The following is a 24529-nucleotide window of genomic DNA, read 5'->3' as shown; positions in this document are numbered from 1 at the left end:
TTCTAGAACTGTAAATGTTTACATATAAAAAAATTTATTTAAATTTTTGTTAGGATTGATTTTTCTTATATATATTTATTCTTTATGGTTTATTATTTTGCAGTGTAAGTGATTTTGTGTGAAAGCTGCAGTTTTGTGTGTCATTTTATTAGCTATGTATTTCTTCCTGTATTTTTTTTAAGTGCTTCAATTAAAAAATAATTTTCTAGCTTAGTACTTTTTATGAAAAGTAAAATACTGGATAAGTATCAATATCACCTGATACTCAAGGTATTCAGCATCAGTATCAGGAAAAAAGTGGCATCATGCCATCACTACTTTTATACTGTTCTCCTTTTGATGCCAAATCTAAGGCTGCTTCTTGTCCTCCAACAAGTCGCTGATGTTCTAGAAAAGAAATTTTGGGATATTTCTTCTTAACAAAATACAAAAGTAAGGGGGAAAAATCAATAATTTTGTTCATTTAAATTACCTGACTTCCAAAAGCTTTGGCCATTTTTGGTGCACCTGATCCAAACTGGAATGAGATAAAAACACAATCTTAACATACTACAAAAGAATAAAAGAAGTGTTTATTGATATTAAAAAGGCTTATTTATTATTTATCAACTTCTTCCTACATAATTTAATCAAATGAATGAATGAACCCTTTATTATCACTGTACCAGTGAAATTGACCATCAACCTGTCCTTACAGAGGGGGAACAGGACAGGAAGACAGAGATAAAAGAAAAGGAAACACAGTAGTAACATGAGGAGAGAGGAGGAGAAAAAAGCAACCCCCACATTATGCTCCTGTGAGGAGTAGAGTGTGGGAACATTAAAAAACCTCAGCACATAAGCACAAAAATAACACAAGTACACTTTACAACATGAAAACTCGGGACTTGGGGGGGGGGGGGGGCGAATGGGGGGGGAAGGGGTTTTTGGGAGGAGGTAGAGGTAACCCAGTGCAGCAAGCAGCCGTCCGCTCCTGCAGCTATAATGGCGCTGGTCACGCACCCGCCTGTCACACTGGGGGTGAAGCAGCAACCGCAGGAAGGGGGGGGGGAGGAAATACGAGAGAGAGTCTAACAGCAGTGTTCTCCAGGGGAATTGTTGTCCCAGCAACGGCCTTGGCCAAGGCCAGTGCTGGCGAAGAGAGCTGAAATAGATAAGATTGGAATTTGTTTGGTCTTGACGAGCAGACGCATTCCTTTGCACGCCTACTCCGTATGTCCGTATGTCCACTTTGTCCATTTTGGTCTCCAACACAATCCAATTTCCATTTCAAAGCCAAAAGCTTCTCCATGATGTTATCCACATTGCGGTTCAAGTTCTGAATAGCCACAGTCTGAGTGCCGACAGCTCTGCCCACCGCTTCAATCATGTCGGGCAGCTTTATGGGGCTTTGAACAGCTGTCACCGTTTTCTGATTTCCTCGATAAACCAGGGCAATGCCTAATCCAATCAGCAAAAGTCCTGTTATCATGGTTCCGAAAAGGTAGATGTCTTCAATGTCCTCCACAGAAAGAACCACCAGGCACACGACCTGCCACTGCTCCCACGCATCCATCATGTAGCCGGCTGCGAACGTTCCAGCAGGACAGGCTGGTTCCCCCGAACCCAGGCTTCTCGTCGAGAAGATTGTGTCAATTGAGTGGAGACCAGTTTATCAATTCCATGGTTTTTAGTTCGGAGAGCAATGCAGAGAGAGTCTCTCAAAAATATAGACACAAGACAGACGAGACAACAGAAGCAGAAGCAGGAAAGATAAAGGAAGGGAGAGGGAGAGAATGTGACCGCCTTCCACAAGAGCACGGAGAAAGTGCATAGTCTAAAAGGCACTGTAGTACACTTGTAGATTTTACCTCATTTTTCACATCCTGGTCAGCGCCATGATTCAGCAGGAGTGACACCAGTTGCTCATAATTGTTTAGCACGGCCATCTAATAGAGAGAACAGAGCTTTAACAAAGAGCCTGTTTCTTTTTTTTCCCCCATCTTACTTGGTGTATTCTGAGAGCCAGTGCTTTTTGCATATAGCAATTTCGGGGTACCATAAGTGGCGTCTTCCCGTCCTTGTCTCGGACATTGACGTCAGCTCCAGCCCGGATAAGAAATGAGGCCACGGTGCTGTTTCCACTCACTGCTGACACTCTCATGAGAGGAGTCCACTGAGACACACTGTCCCGCACATCCACCTGACATAGTGCATACACAACACACATGAACGTGTGTGTGCGTGTGTGTATATGTATATGTATGTGCGCACACACACACACACACACACACACACACACACACACACACAGGCAATTAGCTGACATAGAAAGATTTTTGTAACATGTAAGCCAGTGAGCATGACAGCCTACAGAAATACTACAGTACAAAAATATATAACATATATAAAGATATATTTTTAAGTGTAGTTACTAAGTGTAGGAATTGAAATGTGATGGGGCAGCACGGTGGTGTAGTGGTGTGGCAGCGGGGGCATGGTCAAGCGCCGGTATGTGACAGGAGGGCGGAGTCGGGGAAGATAAGTGGCAGAATCACTACACCTGATGGCAATTAACCTGTGTTTGTGTGTCTTCCCAGTGACCGCGCCCTATTTAAGGAGGGAGAGCGAGAGCAGAGGGGCTGTTCCCTGAATGAGACGCTGGAGTGTGTGTCTCTGTGTGTTTAAAATAGATATATTGTTGGACTGAAAAGTGTGGCAATAAAGCCTCGGTTTACACCTGATCTCTGTCCTGCCGTCCTCTGTGCTCCACCCACACGTATTGAGCTGTTACAAGTGGTTAGCACTGTTGCCTCACAGCAAGAAGATTCTGGGTTTGAGCCCAGTGGCCAAAGGGGGCCTTTCTGTGTGGAGTTTGCATGTTCTCCCCGTGTCTGTGTGGGTTTCCTCTGGGTGCTCCGGTTTCCCCCAGAGTCCAAAGACATGCAGGTTAGGCTAATTGGTGGCTCTAAATTGACCGTAGGTGTGAATGTGAGTGTGAATGGTTGTTTGTCTCTATGTGTCAGCCCTGCGATGACCTGGCGACTTGTCCAGGGTGTACCCCGCCTCTCACCCATAGCCAGCTAGGATAGGCTCCAGCTTGCCTGCGACCCTGTAGAACAGGATGAGCGGCTACAGATAATGGATGGATGAAATGTGTCTAAATATCCAGTGTACTAGTTTATTTTCTCCTGACTTTACTCCTAATTTTTAAATCATGGCCAATTCCAGGGAGGGTAACGAGGTACATGAAGACTTTATCTTTTTGAACTGCTGCTCATGCAAAGCCAGGGATGGCATAACACACCTGGAAGAAAGTGCTATCTACCGACTTCTATGTGCATGAGCTTACTAGTGTCACTGTGATTCATAAAGAAGAGCAAGTAGACCTGAGAACACAGCCAATTTTATTCTCTTGGGCTCCCTGCCATGGATGGCTATGGCATCATCAGGATTCATACTCGCAATCTCCGGATGACAGGAAGAACACGTACAATAGTTGTACAAGTGTTCCACTATAACACATTTTAAGACTTATTCTGTCAATTTGTATACTCTGATATACAGTGTCTTGCAAAAGTATTCATCCCCTTTGGTGTTTGTCCTGTTTTGTTGCATTACAAGATGGAATTAAAATGGCTTTTTGGAGAGTTAGCACCATTTAATTTACACAACATGCCTACAACTTTAAAGGTGCAAATTGTTGTTTTATTATGACACAAACAATAATTAAGATGAAAAAAAAAACAGAAATCTGGAGTGTGCATAGGTATTCACCCCCCTTTTATATGAAACCCCTTAATAAGAGCTGGTCCAACCAATTCACTTCATAAGTCACATAATTAGTTGATTAAGATCCACCTGTGTGCAATCAAAGTGTCACATGATCTGTCACATGATGTCTGTATAAATCAACCTGTTCTGGAATGACCCTGACTCTGCTACACTACTAAAATTCTGTTTACACAATGCTCAAAAACAGCCAGGGAAGGCTGTCAAAAACATGTCAAACAAACAGAAAGCCAACCAGAGATCTGAAAGCCAAGGAGGAGGGACCGTCAGATCATAATGCTAAAACTCTGTTTTTCCCATAACACGGAGAAAACTCTGTTTTCCACTATTTACACGCAGGCATGAAAACGGAGTTTTCACAAATCTCCACTTTGCCCGGAGTTTTTGAAAGCAGCCGTTTTCAGTGACTGAAACCTCCGTTTGCGTGTAAATGATGGGTGCAATCGCATAAATAAATATCTGTTTTTATAGATACCTGGCTATGTGTAAACGGGGTCTAAGCAAGCAACATAAAACCCAAGGAGCCTCCAAACTGGTCAGAGACAAAGTTGTGGAGAAATATGGATCAGAGTTGGGTTATAAAAATATCCCAAACTTTGAATATCCAAGGGAGCATCATTAAATCCATTATAGCAAAATGGAAAGAATATGGCACCACTACAAACCTGACAAAAGAAGGCCGCCCACCAAAACTCACTGACCGGGCAAGGAGGGCATTAATCAGAGATGCAACAAAGACACCAAAGAGAACACTGAAGGAGCTGCAAAGATCCACAGTGGAGATATGAGTATCTGTCCATAGGACCACTTTAAGCTGTACACTCCACAGAGTGGGGCTTTATGGAAGAGTGCCCAGAAAAAAAGCCATTGCTGAAGAAAACACATTTGGAGCTTGCCCAACAGCATGTGGCAGACTCCCCAAACACATGGAAGAAGATTCTCTGGTCAAATGAGACTAAAATTGATCTTTCTGGCCATCACGGGAAATGCCATGTGCGGCACAAACCCAACACCCTGAGAACACCATTCCTACAGTGAAGCATGGTGGTGGAAGCATCATGCTGTGGGTATATTTTTCATCTGCAGGGACAGGAAAGCTGGTCAGGACTGGAGGAAAGATGGCTGGCACTAAATACAGGGCAATTCTGGAGGAAAACCTGTTTGAGTCAGCCAGAGATTTGAGACCGGGGTGAAGATTCACATTCCAGCAGGACAATGATCCTAAACGCACTGCTAAAGCTACACTGGAGTGGTGTGGCAGTGGGGGCGTGGCCAAGCATCGGTCTGTGAATGGAGGGCAGAGTCAGGGAAGGTAAGTGGTGGAATCACTGCACCTGATGGGAATTAACCTGTGTTTGTGTGTCTTCTCCAGTGACCGCGCCCTTTAAAAGGAGAGAGAGAGCAGAGAAAGGGAGCTCTCTCCCGAACCAGAAGACTTGTGTGTATGCGTGTGTGTGGCTGGGAGAGTGTGAAAGGCTTAGCTGAAAAGCTGAAAATAAAGAGTTTTGAGAACTCAGTTCTGGCCTGCCGTGCTTCTGTGCTCCACCCACCTGGTCAGATATAACAAGTGGTTTAAAGGGAAACATTTAAATGTCTTGGAATGGCCTAATCAAAGCCCAGACCTCAATCCAATTGAGAATCTGTGGCATAACTTGAAGATTGCTGTACACCAACACAACCTATCTAACTTGAAGGACTTGGCGTAGTTTTGCCTTGAGGAATGGGCAAAAATCTCAGTGGCTAGATGTGCTAAGCTAATAAAGTTGCATCTTTGATTAATGCCCTCCTTGTCCAATCTGAGAGTTTTGGTGGGCGGCCTTCTCTTGTCAGGTTTGTAGTGGTGTCATATTCTTTCCATTTTGCTAGAATGGATTTAATGGTACTCCCTGGGATATTCAAAGTTTGAGATGTTTTTTATAATCCAACTCTGATCCATATTTCTCCACAACTTTGTCTCTGGCCTGTTTGGAGTGTTCCTTGGTTTTCATGTTGCTTGCTTAGTAGTGTTGCAGAGTCAGGGTCCTTCCAGAACAGGTTGATTTATTATTAATTATTGTTTGTGTCACAATAAAACAAAAATTTGCACCTTTAAAGTGGTAGGCATGTTGTGTAAATCAAATGTTGCTAACCCTCCAAAAATCCATTTTAATTCCATCTTGTAATGTGACAAAACAGGACAAACACCAAAGGGGATGAATATTTTTGCGAGACACAATCATATTATTAGCTTATTTAACTACTGTTAAGTAAATAACAACTTCTATGGTTCATATTAATGAATGGTGCTGCAAACATAATTTGATCAAATCAAGAGTAGTGACACTTTTTGGCCTTACTGTATTTCAGCTTCAAAATTTACCACAAACTCAGTACAAAATATGTTTTAATGCAGTACATTGTAAGTTGCTGATAAAATAGTGTTTAAAATATTTAACTACCACAAACTCAGAGTAAATGGGCATACAAATGGAAATCAATTGATACTGACCTCACAGCCATCCTCAATCATGTAGACTATGATAGGAAGATGACCCCCGTCTGCAGCCCAGTGAAGAGGAGTGCAGCCACTCAAGTCCCGGGACTGCCATGTAGCCCCAAACTTGTGCAGGTGCTTCACAATATCCAAATGGCCAGCAAAACAGGCCAGCATCATACTGTCAGCGAGACACAAGACACAATATAACTTTAGAAAGATTTACTTAAAAAAAAAACCTGATGTGGATGTTCCTGAAGATTCAAAGACTAAGGAACAGCTACTCTATCAGATGGTCTCCAATCAAACAGCAAATCCAAACTCACCAGTTTTTACCACTGCCATTCTTCATGTGAATATCAGCACCATGTTCTAGCAGTATATGGACTATCCTACAAACATAATAATCATATGAAAGTGATGCAGTCAGTGTCTGTCAGTATATTTGCTCCTAACGCAAAACAATTTGACACATGGTTAATATATCAGATACATTTGCACTAATTTTCCAGGGGAAAATACATTTACCTGATAAAACCTTTCTGTGCAGCCACCATGAGAGGTGTGAGTCCCATTTTGTCACAAATATTCACGTTCACCTTCCTGATAAAAGTAAGGCATAAGAGAAGTTTAGTGCCTATGTAAAATACTACTAAAAATATATCATAGGGATAGGAAGCTATTAGCACCTTACAATTGGATTCAGTGTTGATACAGAGTGCAACAATGTGTGATTCTAAAAAGTTATTCTTAATGTAGGGTATTTTGAGCCATTTTTTTATTTATTAACCCCGCCGACAGTAGTCGGAGGGGTTATTATTTTCACCTGCGTCAGTCTGTGTGTGTGTGTATCTGTCTGTCTGTCTGTCTGTGTGTCTGCAAGATATCTCAAGAACCAATGGATCGATTTGGAACAAATTTTGTACATGTGTTGCCAATCACCCAGGAAGGAAACCATTAAATTTTGGAGGTCAAAGGTCAAAGGTCAAGGTCATGGCAGAACTTCGAAATTTTCGCCCAATGTATTTTAATAGGGAAAAGGCGGGGTTTGCACTCGTTAGAGTGTCTCTGTCTAGTTTAATCTACATTATGTTTCTTCCCTACTCTAATATTTTTTAAAACATGTATACTTAATGTATTTAGTGTTCATTTTTATCATACATGCTTGGTATGGTTGACACTGTTCATTCATTAATTTATGTGTTCATTTTATTCTGGCCAGGGTTGCAGTAAATCCAGAGTCTATCCCTGGAACATTGGTTGTGAGGCAGGAATACACCCGGGATGGAATGTCAGTTCATGGCAGGCAAATTACATTTAACCACATTACATTACATTACATTATGTTACAGGCATTTAGCAGATGCTCTTATCCAGATCAGTAAGGGGTTAGGTGCCTTGCTCAAGGGCACTTCAGTCATTCCTGCTGGTCCAGGGAATCAAACGAGTGACCTTCTGGTCCCAAAGCTGTTTCTCTAACCTTTAGGCCAAGGCTTCCCCACATTAGTGAGGTCAGGCACCGATGTCAAATGAGGAGGCCTGGCACACAGAGTACCAATTCATCCCAAAGGTGTTCAGTGGGGTCAAAGTCAGGACTTGAGCCACTTGAGTTCTTTGACACCTCCCTTGGTAAACCATGTCTTTATGGACCTTGCTTTATGCAGATCTTCATATGGGTGTGATGGTCAGGTGTCCACATATTTTTGGACATAGTGTATTCAGAATTTTCCATCAGAAGTGTCTAAACCAATTTATTTTCCAATTCCTTCGACACTTGTGTTTCAGACCCCATTTTAACAAAACAGTAGGCTTTGACTGTACCCTCTAGCAAGACAGATTGCTTAAATATGGCATGGGACAAACTTATCCAGATTTCCATGAAGCTGCTTTAAGTGATATATAAATAACATTTTCACTGAATTGAATTGAATTGAATTGAATTGACTTCTTAGTGTACAACCCCAATTCCAAAAAAGTTGGAACACTGTGTAAAACATAAATAAAAACAGAATGTAAAGATTGGCAAATCATGGAAACCCTATATTTCATTAAAAATAGTACAAAGATGACATATCAAATGTTGAAACTGAGAAAGTTTATTGTCTTAAAAAATATATGCTCATTCTGAATTTGATGTCAGCATCACGTTTCAGAAAAGTTGGGATGGTGCAACAAAAGGCTGAAAACATTTTGTAATGCTAAATAATAATAATAATAATTTGGTTAATTGGCAACACGTCAGTAATATGATTGGGTATAAAAAGAGCATCCCAGAGAGGCGGAGTCTCTCAGAAGTAAAGCTGGGGGAGGGGTTCACCGCTCTGTGAAAGACTGCGTGAGCAAACAGTGCAACAATTTAAGAATAACGTTCCTCAATGTAAAATTGCAAAGAATTTGGGGATCACATCATCTGTGGTACATAATATCATTAAAAGATTCAGAGAATCTGGAGAAGTCTCTGTACACAAGGGACAAGGATGAAAACTTACATTGGATGCCTGTGATCTTCAGGCCCTCAGGTGACACTGCATTAAAAACAGACATGATTCTCTCGTGGAAATCACTGAAGGGTTCAGGAACACTTCAGAAAACCATCTTAAAAACCATATATAAATAATATCCAGAAACACCACCACCTTCTCTGTGCTTGAGTTCATTTATGATGGACTGAGGCGAAGTGGAAAATTGTCCTGTGATCTGACGAAATGAAATTTGAAATTATTTTTGGAAATCATGGACACCATTTCTGCCAGGCTAAAGAGGAGAGGAAACCATCTGGCTTGTTATCAGTGCACAATTGAAAACCCAGCATCTGTGATGGTAGGAGGATGCATTAATGCACATGGTATGGGTAGCTTGTACATCTGGGAAGGCATCATTAATGCTGAATGATATATACAGGCTTTGGAACAACATGCTGCCATCCAGACGACGTCTTTTTCGGGGAAGGCCTTGCTTATTTCAAAAAGACAATGACAAGCCGCTTTCTGCACATATTACAACTGCATGGCTAGGTAGTAAAAGAGTCTGGGTGCTAAACTGGCCTGCCTGCAGTCCAGACCTGTCTCCCATTTAAAACACTTGGCATATTATGAAGCAAAAAATACGACAAAGGAGACCCCAAACTGGTGAGCAACTAAAATTGTATATCAGGCAAGAATGGGACAACATTCCTCTTTCAAAACTACAGCAATTGGTCTCCTCAGTTCCCAAACGTTTACAGAGTGTTGTTAAAAGTAGAGCTGATGAAACACAGTGGTAAACATGCCCCTGTCCCAACTATTTTGAAATGTGTTGCTGATATCAAATGCAAAATGTGCATATATTTAAAAAATAAGTAAATAAAATAACATTTCTCTGTTTCAATATTTGATATGTACTATTAATATGATTTGTACTATTTTCAATGAAATATAGAGTTTCCGGGCGGCACGGTGGTGTAGTGGTTAGCGCTGTCGCCTCACAGCAAGAAGGTCCTGGGTTCGAGCCCCGGGGCCGGCGAGGGCCTTTCTGTGCGGAGTTTGCATGTTCTCCCCGTGTCCGCGTGGGTTTCCTCCGGGTGCTCCGGTTTCCCCCACAGTCCAAAGACATGCAGGTTAGGTTAACTGGTGACTCTAAATTGACCGTAGGTGTGAATGTGAGTGTGAATGGTTGTCTGTGTCTATGTGTCAGCCCTGTGATGACCTGGCGACTTGTCCAGGGTGTACCCCGCCTTTCGCCCATAGTCAGCTGGGATAGGCTCCAGCTTGCCTGCGACCCTGTAGAAGGATAAAGCGGCTAGAGATAATGAGATGAGATGAGATATAGAGTTTCCAGGTTAGCGCTGTCGCCTCACAGCAAGAAGGTCCTGGGTTCGAACCCCGGGTCCGGCGAGGGCCTTTCTGTGTGGAGTTTGCATGTTCTCCCCGTGTCCGCGTGGGTTTCCTCCGGGTGCTCCGGTTTCCCCCACAGTCCAAAGACATGCAGGTTAGGTTAACTGGTGACTCTAAATTGACCGTAGGTGTGAATGTGAGTGTGAATGGTTGTCTGTGTCTATGTGTCAGCCCTGTGATGACCTGGCGACTTGTCCAGGGTGTACCCCGCCTTTCGCCCGTAGTCAGCTGGGATAGGCTCCAGCTTGCCTGTGACCCTGTAGAAGGATAAAGCGGCTAGAGATAATGAGATGAGATGAGAGAGAGTTTCCATGATTTGCAAGTTATTGCATTCTGTTTTTCTTTCCAGTTTACACAGCATCCCAACCTTTTTGGAATTAGGGTTGTATGATTCATAGACTTAATGTGTTCTGAATATGAATATTATAAATAATGCCTAAATCCGGGGCGGCACGGTGGTGTAGTGGTTAGCGCTGTCGCCTCACAGCAAGAAGGTCCGGGTTTGAGCCCTGTGGCCGGTGAGGGCCTTTCTGTGCGGAGTTTGCAGGTTCTCCCCGTGTCCGCGTGGGTTTCCTCCGAGTGCTCCGGTTTCCCCCACAGTCCAAAGACATGCAGGTTAGGTTAACTGGTGGCTCTAAATTGACCATAGGTGTGAATGTGAGTGTGAATGGTTGTCTGTGTCTATGTGTCAGCCCTGTGATGACCTGGCAACTTGTCCAGGGTGTACCCCGCCTTTCGCCCGTAGTCAGCTGGGATAGGCTCCAGCTTGCCTGCGACCCTGTAGAACAGGATAAAGCAGCTAGAGATAATGAGATGAGATGAGATGAGATGAGATGAGATGAGATGAGATGAGATGAGATGAGATACCTAAATCCTAGAGCTCACAGTGATGTGTTCTCATAACAGGCCATTAGATTAACATGGTGTTACCCACTCACCCTGTCTGCAATACTTTGATCAGCTCCTCTTCATCATTCCTGTTTACAGCTTGGTGCAGGTGTTTGCCATACAGTGGCTCACCTGAAACAGACGCACTGGGTTTCACTTGGGAAGTACATAATGATGAAATAATGATGGAAATACTGATGGGTTTGCTTTGCCATACAATTGACATTAAGGCCATGACAATAGCTCAAGAACAAGTATAACTGACCATCGCAATCAAAAGAAAATTGTGGCACTTTCTTGACCCTTTTTATGACAGTATACTAGTTAATAGTACTTTGTTTTACATCAACCACCAACAGTGCTTCTGCTTGCTAAACAGTTTGATCCTCTAATTTCAATTTAATTCCATCTGTAACAGACCTGGAAACAGAACCATCATGCTAAACTGAAAAAAGAAGACTCACTAGCTGTGGAGACTGAGACAGCTGGGGTGAGACAGCACTGCCCGTTTGGTTTACTGATCCGCAGTCTGAACTGATACCGTGTACATGGCTCTAATTCCCCCACAATATACTCAGTGCTGTATCCTCTGGAGCACCATACAGAATAATCAGAATTAAATATTTGACAAATAAATAAATAAAAATACAGAAAACTGCTACACATAATGAATTAGTGCAGAGGCTAAATGTTTATGATACAACTGCACTGTTTCAAATGTAAACAGTCAAAAAATTTCAACAAATTTTAATGCTTAAAGATGAAGAATGTAAACAAACCGTTGAAATGACAGTAGCAATTTGTGACAAATGCTATAATAATTCTTGCAAAATAAAAAAGATACATTCTTACCATCAAATACTTTTATTCTGTTTTTTTTTTTGCTTTTTTGTATTTCTGAGGGCTTTGTTTTCAAGTAGAGTTTTTATTTCGTCCTTGATTGATTCAGCAACACGTTCTTCCATTTTGTTTTACTCTACTCACAGTATATGAGCTGATAGCCAAGTAGTAGAGTAGCCAATCAGAGTGTGTGATTGCTCATATCCAGTGAATGTGGATAGAATCATTACATTTATACAATAGTTAGTTCCTGTCCACTAATTTGATTGGACAAGCAGCGTTCCAAGAGTGCTGATATTTAGCACTGGTACATCTCAATGTTTGTATCACTCCACTTGTCTGTTCGCTACATAAAATTCTAGCAATAGTTCTTCACACTTGAATTGTTACTACACATCTACTTATTTATAAGTTGTTCTGTATTTTGACTATTTTCTACACTGTAGAACAATACTGAAGACATCAAAACTATGAAGTAACAAATGGAACATATACGGAATTATGTGGTAAACATAGTCTAGGCTGAAAACATATCTGTTTAGTCAAGCCTTTTGTTAATGGTGTTTATGAGGTAAAGGTGTAGATCTGGAGGGTCCTCAGACATAGAGTGTTTTGGTAAACTGGGATGTATGGATGCTGTCAATCCCCACTCGCTTGCTCACTCGAGTTTGTTGACGGTGTAGTGGCTGGCTGCTTTATGTCCTAGGGCTCCCTCATGCCTGTATTACCTTCTGGCTCTCCCCTTTTAGTTATGCTGTCATAGTTAGTTGCTGGAGTCCCTGCTTGTACTAAATGCAATATGTATACTGTTCCTACTTATACAGGTGACATTGGGCATACCTAACAACCTGTGTTTTCTCCCCCCCCCCCAAATCTGTCCCTCTGAGTTACATGTTGGTCCTGGGATCAAGATCCTGACCTCTTCTGCTCCTCGGACCTGCTTGATCCATCCTGGTGCCCTGTGTCTGGTTGGAGTCTCATCGCATCGCTCCTGTGGAGGACGGCCCCATGAGGACAGTTGAAAGTTACACCTGGAGGACGCTCTGGACTCTTACAGTAATGCTTTTATGGCTGAGGACTACAGTTGGCTTGCTAACTTTAGGACTGCAGTTGTCATGAACAGTTTTGCACTCAAGTTTCCATCAATGAAGAGTTTATAACATCAACGAAACTGACTTCATGTTAAAACTGTTAATATTATAGTTATGCTGTCTGTTGTTGCCCAAATGAGGATGGGTTCTCTTTTGAGTCTGGTTCCTCTCGAGGTTTCTTCCTCATGTCATCTGAGGGAGTTCTTCCTTGCCACCGTCGCCACAGGCTTGCTCATTAGGGATAGATTAGGGATAAAATTAGCCCATGTTTTAAGTCGTTCAAATTCTGTAAAGCTGCTTTGCGACAATGTTTATTGTTAAAAGCGCTATACAAATAAACTTGACTTGACTTGACTTGGGAAACAAAAAGCGTTAAAAATATATGTTTCATATTGTAGATTCTTCAAAGTAGCCAGCGTTTACCTTGATGAAGCTTTACACACTATTGGCATTATCTTAACCAGTTTCATGAGGTAGTCACCTGGAATGCTTTTCAATTAACAGATGTGCCTCATCAACAGTTAATTAGTGCAATTTCCTGACTTCTTAATGTGTTTGAGATCAAACAGTAAACAGTAATAGCATGGGCATATTCTGAAATGTCCGTGACTAAATATTAATTTCCAGACAACTGTTGTATAAAAGCAATTTTTATAAAAGCACACTTACAACTGTGCTGTTGTACTGAATATCACTTCAGCAGTGATTACCTGCAATTACTTAAAGCCAAATCACAGCTGTGCTGTGGCTGTGGAATAACAGCAAGATAAGATCAGACCACATGATATTTTTGTCTTTCACAATGGTCATCATGTTAGATTAGAAAATAGTGGCATAACTTTTTTTAAGTACAGTGTTAATTTTAGTGTTTGGTGAAGAGGTAGGTCTTTATTCTTCATTTAAAGACAGCCACTGACTCAGCTTCTCTACCAAAATGGAGAAAAGGCTTGATACAGTACATATCTTCCTTGTACCCTGAGAGATAGTGTACCCAATTGAGCAGTGCTAGAGGTGGGAAAAGTGTGGTGCAGACTGGGTTCTGATACAACAACATCTTAGTCAAATTTGCAGATGGCACCACAGTGGTGGGGCTCATCTCTGGAGGGGATGAGTCCGCCTACAGAGACAAGGTGGGGCAGCTGATGACATGGTCCAGTGACAACAACCTGCTCCTAAACACAACAAAGACCAAGGAGCTAATTGTGGACTTTAGGAAGAAGAAAACAACAATTCAGCCTTTATTCATCAACGGGGACAGTGTGGAGAGGGTTTCTGACTTCTGCTTCCTGGGTGTTCACATCTCAGAGGACCTGACTTGGGGCACCATGACAACAGTACTGGTAAAGAAGGCCCAGAAGAGACTTTACTTCCTGAGGGTCCTCAGGAAAAACAACATCTCCCAAAAACTGCTGGTGTCTTTCTACCGCTGCTCCATTGAGAGCATTCTTTCTAACTGTCTCTGTGTGTGGTACACCAGCTGCATGATGGCACAGATGAAGGCGCTCCAGGGGGTCATAAAGGATGCCCAGAAAATAGTAGGCTGCCCTCTCCCCCCATTGGAAGAACTACACAGTTCAAGTTGCCTCAGGAAAGCTCAACACATTCTGCAAGACTCACCACATCCGGGTCATAAACTGTTTGATCTGCTGCCATCAGGCAGACGATACAGAACACTTAAAACAAGGACAAACAGACTGAGAAACAGCTTCTTCCCAGTAGCTGTCAGCACACTGAATGCTGCAAGTGTCTAGATGTTTTGTATTGTGTGGCTGTGTTTTTTTTTTATTCTTTCTTTTTAAAGTATTTTATATTTTTGTATATATTATTTTATATTTTGTATATATTTTATAATTTTCCCCTTTTATGTTGCACTGATTAAGGTTTGCACCTTTAATTGAATTTTGTTATGCAACCCCGATTCCAAAAAAGTTGGGACAAAGTGCAAATTGTAAATAAAAACGGAATGCAATGATGTGGAAGTTTCAAAATTCCATATTTTATTCAGAATAGAACACAGATGACATATCAAATGTTTAAACTGAAAAAATGTATCTGTAGCGGTTCGTGTGGAAGGGTGGAGCACAGAAGACGGCAGGACAGAGATCAGGGTCAAAATAGGGCTTTATTGCCACACTTTTCAGTCTAACTTTTCCCACTAAACACACACACACACACACACGACTGGCGTCTTGTTCGGGGATGAGCTCTCCTCTGCTCTCTGCTCTCCCTCTTTAAATAGGGCACGGTCACTGGGAAGACACACAAACACAGGTTAATTGACATCAGGTGTAGTGATTCTGCCACTTACCTTCCCTGACTCCGCCCTCCTGTCACAGACCGGCGCTTGACCACGCCCCCGCTGCCACATATCCCCACCGCCCGACTCAGGCCGGGCGGCCGTCCGGCCTGCAGCTGACTCCCGGGAGAGGAAGTCCGCCACGACCATCTGCGCCCCCGGCCTGTGGACCACCTTGAAATTAAAGGGTTGGAGTGCCAGATACCAACGGGTGATCCGCGCGTTGGCATCCTTCATGCGGTGGAGCCACTGGAGGGGCGCGTGGTCCGAACAGAGGGTGAAAGGGCGCCCCAGCAGGTAGTACCGGAGGGTGAGGACCGCCCACTTGATGGCCAGACACTCTTTCTCTATGGTGCTGTAGCGCCCCTCACGCACTGACAGTTTCCTGCTTATATACAGGACGGGGCGGTCCTCCCCCTCCACCTCCTGGGACAAAACCGCCCCCAGCCCTCTGTCCGACGCATCGGTCTGCAACATAAAAGGGAGCGAAAAGTCAGGGGAGTGTAAAAGTGGCCCCCCACACAGTGCAGCCTTTACCTCAGAAAAAGCCCGCTGGCATTGCTCCGTCCACTGGACCGGATCTGGTGCCCCCTTTTTAGTGAGATCAGTCAGCGGGCTGGTGACGTCCGAATAATTAGGTATAAACCTACGATAATAGCCAGCCAGCCCCAGGAACTGTCTCACCCCCTTTTTGGTCTTGGGCCTCGGGCAGGCCGCAATTGCTGCGGTCTTGTTAATTTGGGGACACACCTGCCCGTTGCCCAAGTGGAAGCCCAGATACCATACTTCCACCCGCCCAATCGCACACTTCTTCGGGTTGGCTGTGAGACCCACTCGCCTCAGCGACCTAAGGACGGCCCTTAGATGTTCAAGGTGCCTCGGCCAGTCATTGCTATAGACGATGATGTTGTCGAGATAAGCGGCCACATAGGTGGCGTGGGGGCGGAGGACCCTGTCCATCAGCCGCTGAAACATAGCGGGCGCCCCAAACAGCCCAAACGGAAGTGTGACGAATTGGTGTAAACCAAACGGTGTGGAAAAGGCCGTTTTTTCTCGGGATAGTGGAGTCAAGGGGATCTGCCAATATCCCTTCGTCAAATCCAGTGTCGAATAAAAGCGAGCAGTGCCGAGTCGATCGAGCAACTCATCAATACGAGGCATTGGGTACGCGTCAAATTTAGACACCGCGTTGACTTTTCTATAGTCCACTCAGAACCAGACCGACCCGTCTGCCTTGGGTACCAAGACCACCGGGCTGCTCCTCAACGATGCCCATTTCGAGCATGGTCTCAAGTTCTTCCCGAACCACCTTTTTTTTGTGTTCGGGTAGCCTGTAAGGGCGGCTACGCACTACCACCCCCGGGGGCGTCTCTATGTGGTGCTCTATGAGGTTAGTGAAACCAGGCAGGGGCGAGAACACATCCGAAAACTCGGTCTGCAACTGGGCGACCTCTATGAGTTGGGTCAGGGAGAGGTGGTCTCCACAGGGGACCGGAGAGGTACGTGATGCCAATGCCCCTTTTTGAATCTCCGGCCCCAGCTCCACCTTCTCCAGAACCACCGACACCAATGCCACGGGGACCTCCTCATTCCAGAGTTTAAGCAGATTGAGGTGGTAAATCTGTACCACCCCTGTCCGTTCGCCTCACCTCGTAGTCGACGTCCCTGACTCGCTGTGTGACCTCAAAGGGTCCTTGCCACTTGGCGATTAAGTTGGAGCTCGACGTGGGCAACAGTACGAGTACCTTATCTCCCGGTGTGAACTCCCTAAGGCGCGTACCCTTGTTGTACAGGCGGGCTTGCCATTCCTGGGCCTGCCGCAAATTCTCCTGGGTTAGGTGGGTCAGCGTGTGGAGTTTTGCGCGCAGGTCCATAACGTATTGAATTTCGTTCTTACTTTGTGAAGGTCCCTCCTCCCAATTTTCCCGCAGCACGTCTAGAATGCCGCACGACTTACGCCCATATACCGGTAATAATTCGAATGGGGAGAACCCCGTGGAGGCTTGGGGGACCTCTTGCACTGAAAACAACAAGGGCTCGAGCCACTTATCCCAATTACGTGCGTCCTCACTTACGAATTTTTTAATGATATTCTTGAGGGTCCGGTTGAACCGTTCAACTAAACCATCCGTTTGTGGGTGATACACACTGGTGCGGATCGGCTTAATCCCCAATAATCCATACAGTTCGCGCAGTGTCCGTGACATAAACATGGTGCCTTGATCAGTCAGAATCTCTTTCGGGATTCCAACTCGGGAGATAACGCGGAAGAGCGCCTCCGCAATACTGTGTGCTGAGATATTGCGGAGAGGCACTGCTTCCAGGTATCGCGTTGCATAGTCCACCAGAACTAATATAAAGCGGTACCCTCGTGCTGACCGATCTAATGGCCCGACGAGATCCATCCCAACTCTTTCAAACGGGGTCTCAATTAAAGGTGGAGGGCGCAAAGGCGCTTTTGGAATGGCCGCTGGATTTACTAATTGGCATTCGCGGCACGCCGTACACCACCTACGAACGTCGCCGTGAATCCCCGGCCAATAGAATCGGGCCATTATTCGGGCTAGTGTCTTGTCCTGCCCTAGGTGTCCAGCCATGGGATTAAAGTGAGCCGCCTGGAATACCAATTCCCAGCGGCTCTTTGGAATTAAAAGTTGTGTGACTCGCTCTTTTGTCTGAGTGTCCTGCGTCACTTGGTATAATCTATCCTTCATAATCGCGAAGTAAGGGAAGGATGGGGTGGCGTTCAGCTGGAGCGTTTGACCATCGATTACTCTCACTTGGTCAAACGCGTGTCGCAGAGTCTCGTCTCGCGACTGCTCTAATGGGAAATCTGCGAGGGATTCCCCAATAGAGAGAGGAGGGGCTGGCGGCTCCTCACTCTGACGCGGAGATGACGTAGACGGCTCTGTGACAGCTGCTCCCGCCAAAGCGACACCGGGACCTCCCCCTGTTAAATGCAGGACCCACTCTCTACTAAGTGTGCCATTAAACCCCGAAATCCCGGCCAATCAGTCCCCAAAATTAAAGAATGGGTAAGGCGAGGATTAACCGCCGCCTTCACTATAAATTTTTCCCCTTGGAAAAAAATGTGGACTGACACCAAAGGGTAGCTGTGAACATCCCCGTGCACACACAACACCTTCACCCCCTGTGCACCCCCCAATGCCTCATTTTGCACCAGGCTTTGGTGAATTGAGTTCTGATTACAACCAGAATCCACCAATGCCTGATATGTATCCCCTTGGATACTCACCGGTATGCGATACGCTCCGGCCCGATCGAGGGCGGCTTCTGGTGCGTCGGGGATCCGAACCACCACGCCCACCTCCATTGCTGTGCACTGCTGTTGGAGGTGGCCTGGTTCCCCGCAGCGCCAGGAAACCGGCCCGAGCTTCCTCTCTGCACCAGTGTTCTAGGGCTCACTCACCTGAGGGGGGGAGAGACAGACACAGAAGGGAGAAACGGGAGGGCACCGCGGGTGCGGCAGGCCTGCTGGGGTGGTGCCGGCCCCCGCCTCCGCGGTGGGGGAATGGAGCGAGGACGGGACACAGGAGGAGGGGGAGAGAGAGAGAGAGAGAGAAGAGGAGAGAAGAGAAGAGGCGGTCTGCTGTCCTGCCACCGGAACAGCCGCCAAATGGTCCTCCGCCAGCTCGATGGCCTTATCCAGCGACGCCGGGCGGTGGCACTGGACCCACTCTGCGGTTCCTATCGGCAAGCGTGCGATGAACTGCTCCAGCACCACCTGATCGATGATCCCTTCGGCGTCGCGGTTGTTGGCCCTCAGCCACCGCCAGCAGGCATCCCGGAGTTGCTGGCCAAACGCGAACGGCCGGCCGACTTCCTCCAAGCGCAGAGCGCGGAAGCGCTGGCGCTGCTGTTCAGGTGTGCACCCCACATGCTGGAGGATGGCCCGGCGAAGGTCCGCGTAGGCCAGCCGGCGATCGGCAGGGAGCTGTAGCGCGGCCAGCTGTGCCTCTCCCGTTAGCAGGGGGAGGAGGCGCGCTGCGCGCTGGTCCATTGGCCACCCCAAGGTCTCCGCGACTTGCTCAAAGAGCGTGATGAAAGCCTCGGGGTCATCCTGCAGGCCCATCTTTGTCAGGGTGAGGGAGGACGGGCCCACGGTGGAAGCGTCGGTTGTCCCTGCTGACGCAAGGAGGTGCCGGAACGCCTGTCGGTCCTCTTGCTGGGCCAACACCAGGGCCTCGAAGCACTGCTCCTGCTCCTTACAGAGCATGACTAGCGCCTGGTGCTGGCTTTGCTGGGCTGTGGCGAGAGCGTGGACCAGGTCGGCGAACGGGGAAGACTCCATGGGGCGGTTCGGTGTTGGTGCTCCACTCCCGGGTTTCGGCACCACTGTAGCGGTTCGTGTGGAAGGGTGGAGCACAGAAGATGGCAGGACAGAGATCAGGGTCAAAATAGGGCTTTATTTGCCACACTTTTCAGTCTAACAACTTTTCCCACTAAACACACACAACTGGCGTCTTGTTCATGGATGAGCTCTCCTCTGCTCTCTGCTCTCCCTCTTTAAATAGGGCGCAGTCACTGGGAAGACACACAAACACAGGTTAATTGACGTCAGGTGTAGTGATTCTGCCACTTACCTTCCCTGACTCCGCCCTCCTGTCACAGACCGGCGCTTGACCACGCCCCCGCTGCCACAGTATCATTTAAAGACAAAAGTTAGGTGATTTTAAATTTCATGACAGCAACACATCTCAAAAAAGTTGGGACAAGGCCATGTTTACCACTGTGAGACATCCCCTTTTCTCTTTACAACAATATGTAAATGTCTGAGGACTGAGGAGACAAGTTGCTCAAGTTTAGGGATAGGAATGTTAACCCATTCTTGTCCAATGTAGGATTCTAGTTGCTCAACTCTCTTAGGTCTTTTTTGTCGTATCTTCCATTTTATGATGCGCCAAATGTTTTCTATGGGTGAAAGATCTGGACTGCAGGCTGGCCAGTTCAGTACCCGGATCCTTCTTCTACGCAGCCATGATGCTGTAATTGATGCAGTATGTGGTTTGGCATTGTCATGTTGGAAAATGCAAGGTCTTCCCTGAAAGAGACGTCGTCTGGATGGGAGCATATGTTGCTCTAGAACCTGGATATACCTTTCAGCATTGATCGTGTCTTTCCAGATGTATAAGCTGCCCATGCCACATGCACTAATGCAACCCCATACCATCAGAGATGCAGGCTTCTGAACTGAGCGCTGATAACAACTTGGGTCGTCCTTCTCCTCTTTAGTCCGAATGACACGGCATCCCTGATTTCCATAAAGAACTTCAAATTTTGATTCGTCTGACCACAAAACAGTTTTCCACTTTGCCACAGTCCATTTTAAATGAGCCTTGGCCCAGAGAAGATGTCTGCGCTTCTGGATCATGTTTAGATACGGCTTCTTCTTTGAACTATAGAGTTTTAGCTGGCAACGGCGGATGGCACGGTGAATTGTGTTCACAGATAATGTTCTCTGGAAATATTCCTGAGCCCATTTTGTGATTTCCAATATAGAAGCATGCCTGTATGTGATGCAGTGCCGTCTAAGGGCCCGAAGATCACGGGCACCCAGTATGGTTTTCCGGCCTTGACCCTTACGCACAGAGATTCTTCCAGATTCTCTGAATCTTTTGATGATATTATGCACTGTAGATGATGATACTTCAAACTCTTTGCAATTTTACACTGCCGAACTCCTTTCTGATATTGCTCCACTATTTGTCGGCGCAGAATTAGGGGGATTGGTGATCCTCTTCCCATCTTTACTTCTAAGAGCCACTGCCACTCCAAGATGCTCTTTTTATACCCAGCCATGTTAATGACCTATTGCCAATTGACCTAATGAGTTGCAATTTGGTCCTCCAGCTGTTCCTTTTTTGTACCTTTAACTTTTCCAGCCTCTTATTGCCCCTGTCCCAACTTTTTTGAGATGTGTTGCTGTCATGAAATTTCAAATGAGCCAATATTTGGCATGAAATTTCAAAATGTCTCACTTTTGACATTTGATATGTTGTCTATGTTCTATTGTGAATACAAGATCAGTTTTTGAGATTTGTAAATTATTGCATTCCGTTTTTATTTACAATTTGTACTTTGTCCCAACTTTTTTGGAATCGGGGTTGTATATGTTACAATGACAATAAAGATTTCTATCTATCTATAAGTGCTTTAAGACAGGTGAATACCGGTCCGCTGCTCTGTATCAACAAGGTAATTATGAGCACATGGTAAAAGTTTTAAAGTCTGCAGAAAAACTTTTTCTCAAATTCTTGTTCAAAGGATCAGGTCATGACAATCACTTATTGTTCATTTTTTATGCAGTATATCTTCTTTGTTCACTTTTCAGGAGACTCAAAAACTTTTTGTTTTTGAAAATTTATAAATTAAAAGGAACCAATGTGCAGTAACTGTTATTCTTTCCCTCATGGAAACAGTGTAGGCCAAAAAAAATAGGTGTGTGTAAACTGTCTTTTTAAATATAGAATTTAGTGCATATAACAGAACATACTCACGTGTATATGGTGTCATATGTGTGTCCATTGGGATCCATCTGTTCCAGAGCAAAGCAAGACCGTGTTTCAGTAGAGTCGCTGTGGGTATCCTGTGCCATTTTCCAGCTCAGCTCAATATTGTAGTGACTGACCTTATCAACCATGAGTACTTCAGGAAACATGTAGTCTTCACTGACTGAAAATGCATATAAACACAGTGACATGATCAGTGAAAAACGTGTAACCTTCACAAACCCCCAGGTCCAGACTTACATTCCTCACTCTTATATCCACATGAGAACCTTTTAATGATTCTTTGCAGAACCCTACACTAAACAGTCTCCTTATTCTAAAAGGCTCCAACTCAAGACTGTAGTATGCAAAGAACCTGTTTTCTGAGCTGGTAGGTTTCCTGTTTGTTTCATAGCAGTTACCGATTTATATGCTTTGAGAGGAATGAATGAATGAATGAATGAATGATAAACAGCCAGCCTGGGAGTTTAAGGAGTCAATAACACCCCCACACTTTCATTTCTAATATCACAGAGATTTATTAATAGGCACTGGTTCTCAAATAAATAAATAAATAAATAAACAAACTCATATATACCTTTAGTATGGCAATTTATTTCATATTCCAATGATTTTCACAATATTGATGTAGTGGACCATAAAATATACTTCCTAAAATATATTTTAATAGCGGGTGGCATGGTGGTGTAGTGGTTAGCACGGTCGCCTCACAGCAAGAAGGTTCTGGGTTTGAACCCAGCGGTCGGCGAGGGCCTTTCTGTGTGGAGTTTGCATGTTCTCCCCGTGTCTGCGTGGGTTTCCTCCGGGTGCTCCGGTTTCCCCCACAGTCCAAAGACATGCAGTTAGGTTAATGTGGGGCGGCCTTGGGCTGAGGTGCCCTTGAGCAAGGTACCTGACCCCTGACTGCTCCCCGGGCACTTTGGTGTGGCTGCCCACTGCTCTGTGTGCGTGTGTTCACTGCTTCAGATGGGTTAAATGCAGAGGATGAATTTCACTGTGACGAATAAAGGTTTCTTCTTCTTCTTCCATGGTAAGGACAAAAGAGGGACAGGGTGTGTTGGAGAAAGAGAGAGAACTATGGCTTACTACATACTGTAGAGAGAAGACAAGACAGGATGAGAACTGTGTGTGTGTGCTTATTAATGTAGCTTATTTTTACATTTTTTATTTTCTATAATGAGCTTTATAGGGGGGCGGCACGGTGGTGTAGTGGTTAGCGCTGTCGCCTCACAGCAAGAAGGTCCGGGTTCGAGCCCCGTGGCCGGCGAGGGCCCTTCTGTGTGGAGTTTGCATGTTCTCCCCGTGTCCGCGTGGGTTTCCTCCGGGTGCTCCGGTTTCCCCCACAGTCCAAAGACATGCAGGTTAGGTTAACTGGTGACTCTAAATTGACCGTAAGTGTGAGTGTGAATGGTTGTCTATGTGTCAGCCCTGTGATGACCTGGCGACTTGTCCAGGGTGTACCCCGCCCTTCGCCCGTAGTCAGCTGGGATAGGCTCCAGCTTGCCTGCGACCCTGTAGAACAGGATAAAGCGGCTAGAGATAATGAGATGAGATGAGATGAGATGAGCTTTATAGGCTTAGCTCTGTAAGTACTGATTGAACTATGAGTTCTGGCTTTGTGGAACACAAACAAATCCATCAAAAAACAGCTTACTGTTTATTCACCGTGTCTACTATAAGCCAATATATGCATAAAACAGATGAAGTTGTATATTTAATACCTATTTCTGTTTTAAAAGTAGCTGTAACTGAGAAAACTCTCCTCACTTCACTTCCCATACTTGGTCTGTATCATGCACAGGAGGTGTCTCAATCCGCACACTACCTTACTAAATAGTATGTTCAGGAATCATTTGGTGGTGTACTTCACAATTTGGCACGGTATCGAGTCCGGTCAGTGCAATTTGAGACGTGTCACAATAGAAACCGCTATCACGTGGGGGTGACATGCTCACCTGTGATTGGTGGCTTATACACCAACACAAGGAAGAGAGAGAGAGAGGTGCTTTGTGTTTACTGCTGTTTGCTGGGGTGGGTATAGAGCAAGACTCGTCCGAATATTTTTCTTTTTTTCTTTTCTTTCTTTTTAATTCTGTATCGCTCGAGAGACACCAATTGCCGGAACCAAGTTCCTTGTGTATGTCAACATACTTTGCTAATAAACATGATTCTGATATTTGAACCGAACTTCATGATTCAGAACCAGACACCTGTTGACCCGAGCTGTGTGCCGCAGTGCATGATGGGTTTTCATCAATGATTGTGATCTCTCAATGTATAGCTTAGGATATAATATATTATAGTATTTAACATTGGCTAACTAACTTGACCTCCTTACAGTTTATGCTGTTTATTACTGTTATAATAACTGTTATAATAACTTACAACAAGTTACAGGCTATCACTGAAGAAGTTATTAGGCTAACAGATTTCTGTGGAATGAAGAAATAAGAAATAATCTTTACCTGGGTTCATCGTTGATTCTTTATATTGTTGATACAATATGAAATCAGATGTTTTCCTCAGCTTTTTTGCGAGCTAAAGTGACCCAACAGTTGGGAAACTTTCGTGTACAGATGTTTCCTTACAAACGTGTGGTTCCACCCCCAGAGCTGCTGGTTGTTGAGTGTACAGTTGCTATGGGAACCCTTTTAAAAAACATTCTATTAGAATGTCTAAAAAAAAACAACATTCTACAGAATAGCAAATGGTTTGATGGAAAAGTTTGACAGAAAACCATGATTTTTAGGGAACTTTTTTTTCTATGG

The 24529-nt window shown here is 44.8% G+C and overlaps 1 protein-coding gene across 1 annotated transcript; it reads right to left on the bottom strand.

Moving 5' to 3' along the window:
- Positions 1-314: 314 nt before the first annotated feature.
- fank1 (fibronectin type III and ankyrin repeat domains 1) lies at positions 315-24277 on the bottom strand. Its single transcript, XM_060933018.1, has 11 exons — positions 24227-24277; positions 21750-21924; positions 11469-11593; positions 11055-11136; positions 6773-6847; positions 6571-6636; positions 6260-6425; positions 2039-2182; positions 1851-1928; positions 473-517; positions 315-387 (listed from the first exon to the last, which is right to left on the bottom strand). The coding sequence occupies exons 1-11, from the start codon at positions 24234-24236 to the stop codon at positions 349-351; spliced, it is 1005 nt and encodes a 334-aa protein (XP_060789001.1). The 5' UTR covers positions 24237-24277; the 3' UTR covers positions 315-348.
- Positions 24278-24529: the final 252 nt, after the last annotated feature.

The sequence above is a fragment of the Neoarius graeffei genome, chromosome 11 (assembly GCF_027579695.1).
Source record: "Neoarius graeffei isolate fNeoGra1 chromosome 11, fNeoGra1.pri, whole genome shotgun sequence".
Classification (NCBI taxonomy): Eukaryota; Metazoa; Chordata; class Actinopteri; order Siluriformes; family Ariidae; genus Neoarius; species Neoarius graeffei.
Note: the sequence above shows the minus strand (reverse complement) of the source record. Positions and strands in the feature narration are given on the sequence as shown.

What these genes read in the sequence shown, in the direction of transcription:
- fank1 (XM_060933018.1), bottom strand. An exon ending in AATGGCAGTGGTAAAAACTG is followed by an intron (nt 6,426 to 6,570) that starts GTGAGTTTGGAT and finishes TCTCGCTGACAG; the next exon opens with TATGATGCTGGCCTGTTTTG. An exon ending in CCAAAGCTTTTGGAAGTCAG is followed by an intron (nt 388 to 472) that starts GTAATTTAAATG and finishes TTTCTTTTCTAG; the next exon opens with AACATCAGCGACTTGTTGGA.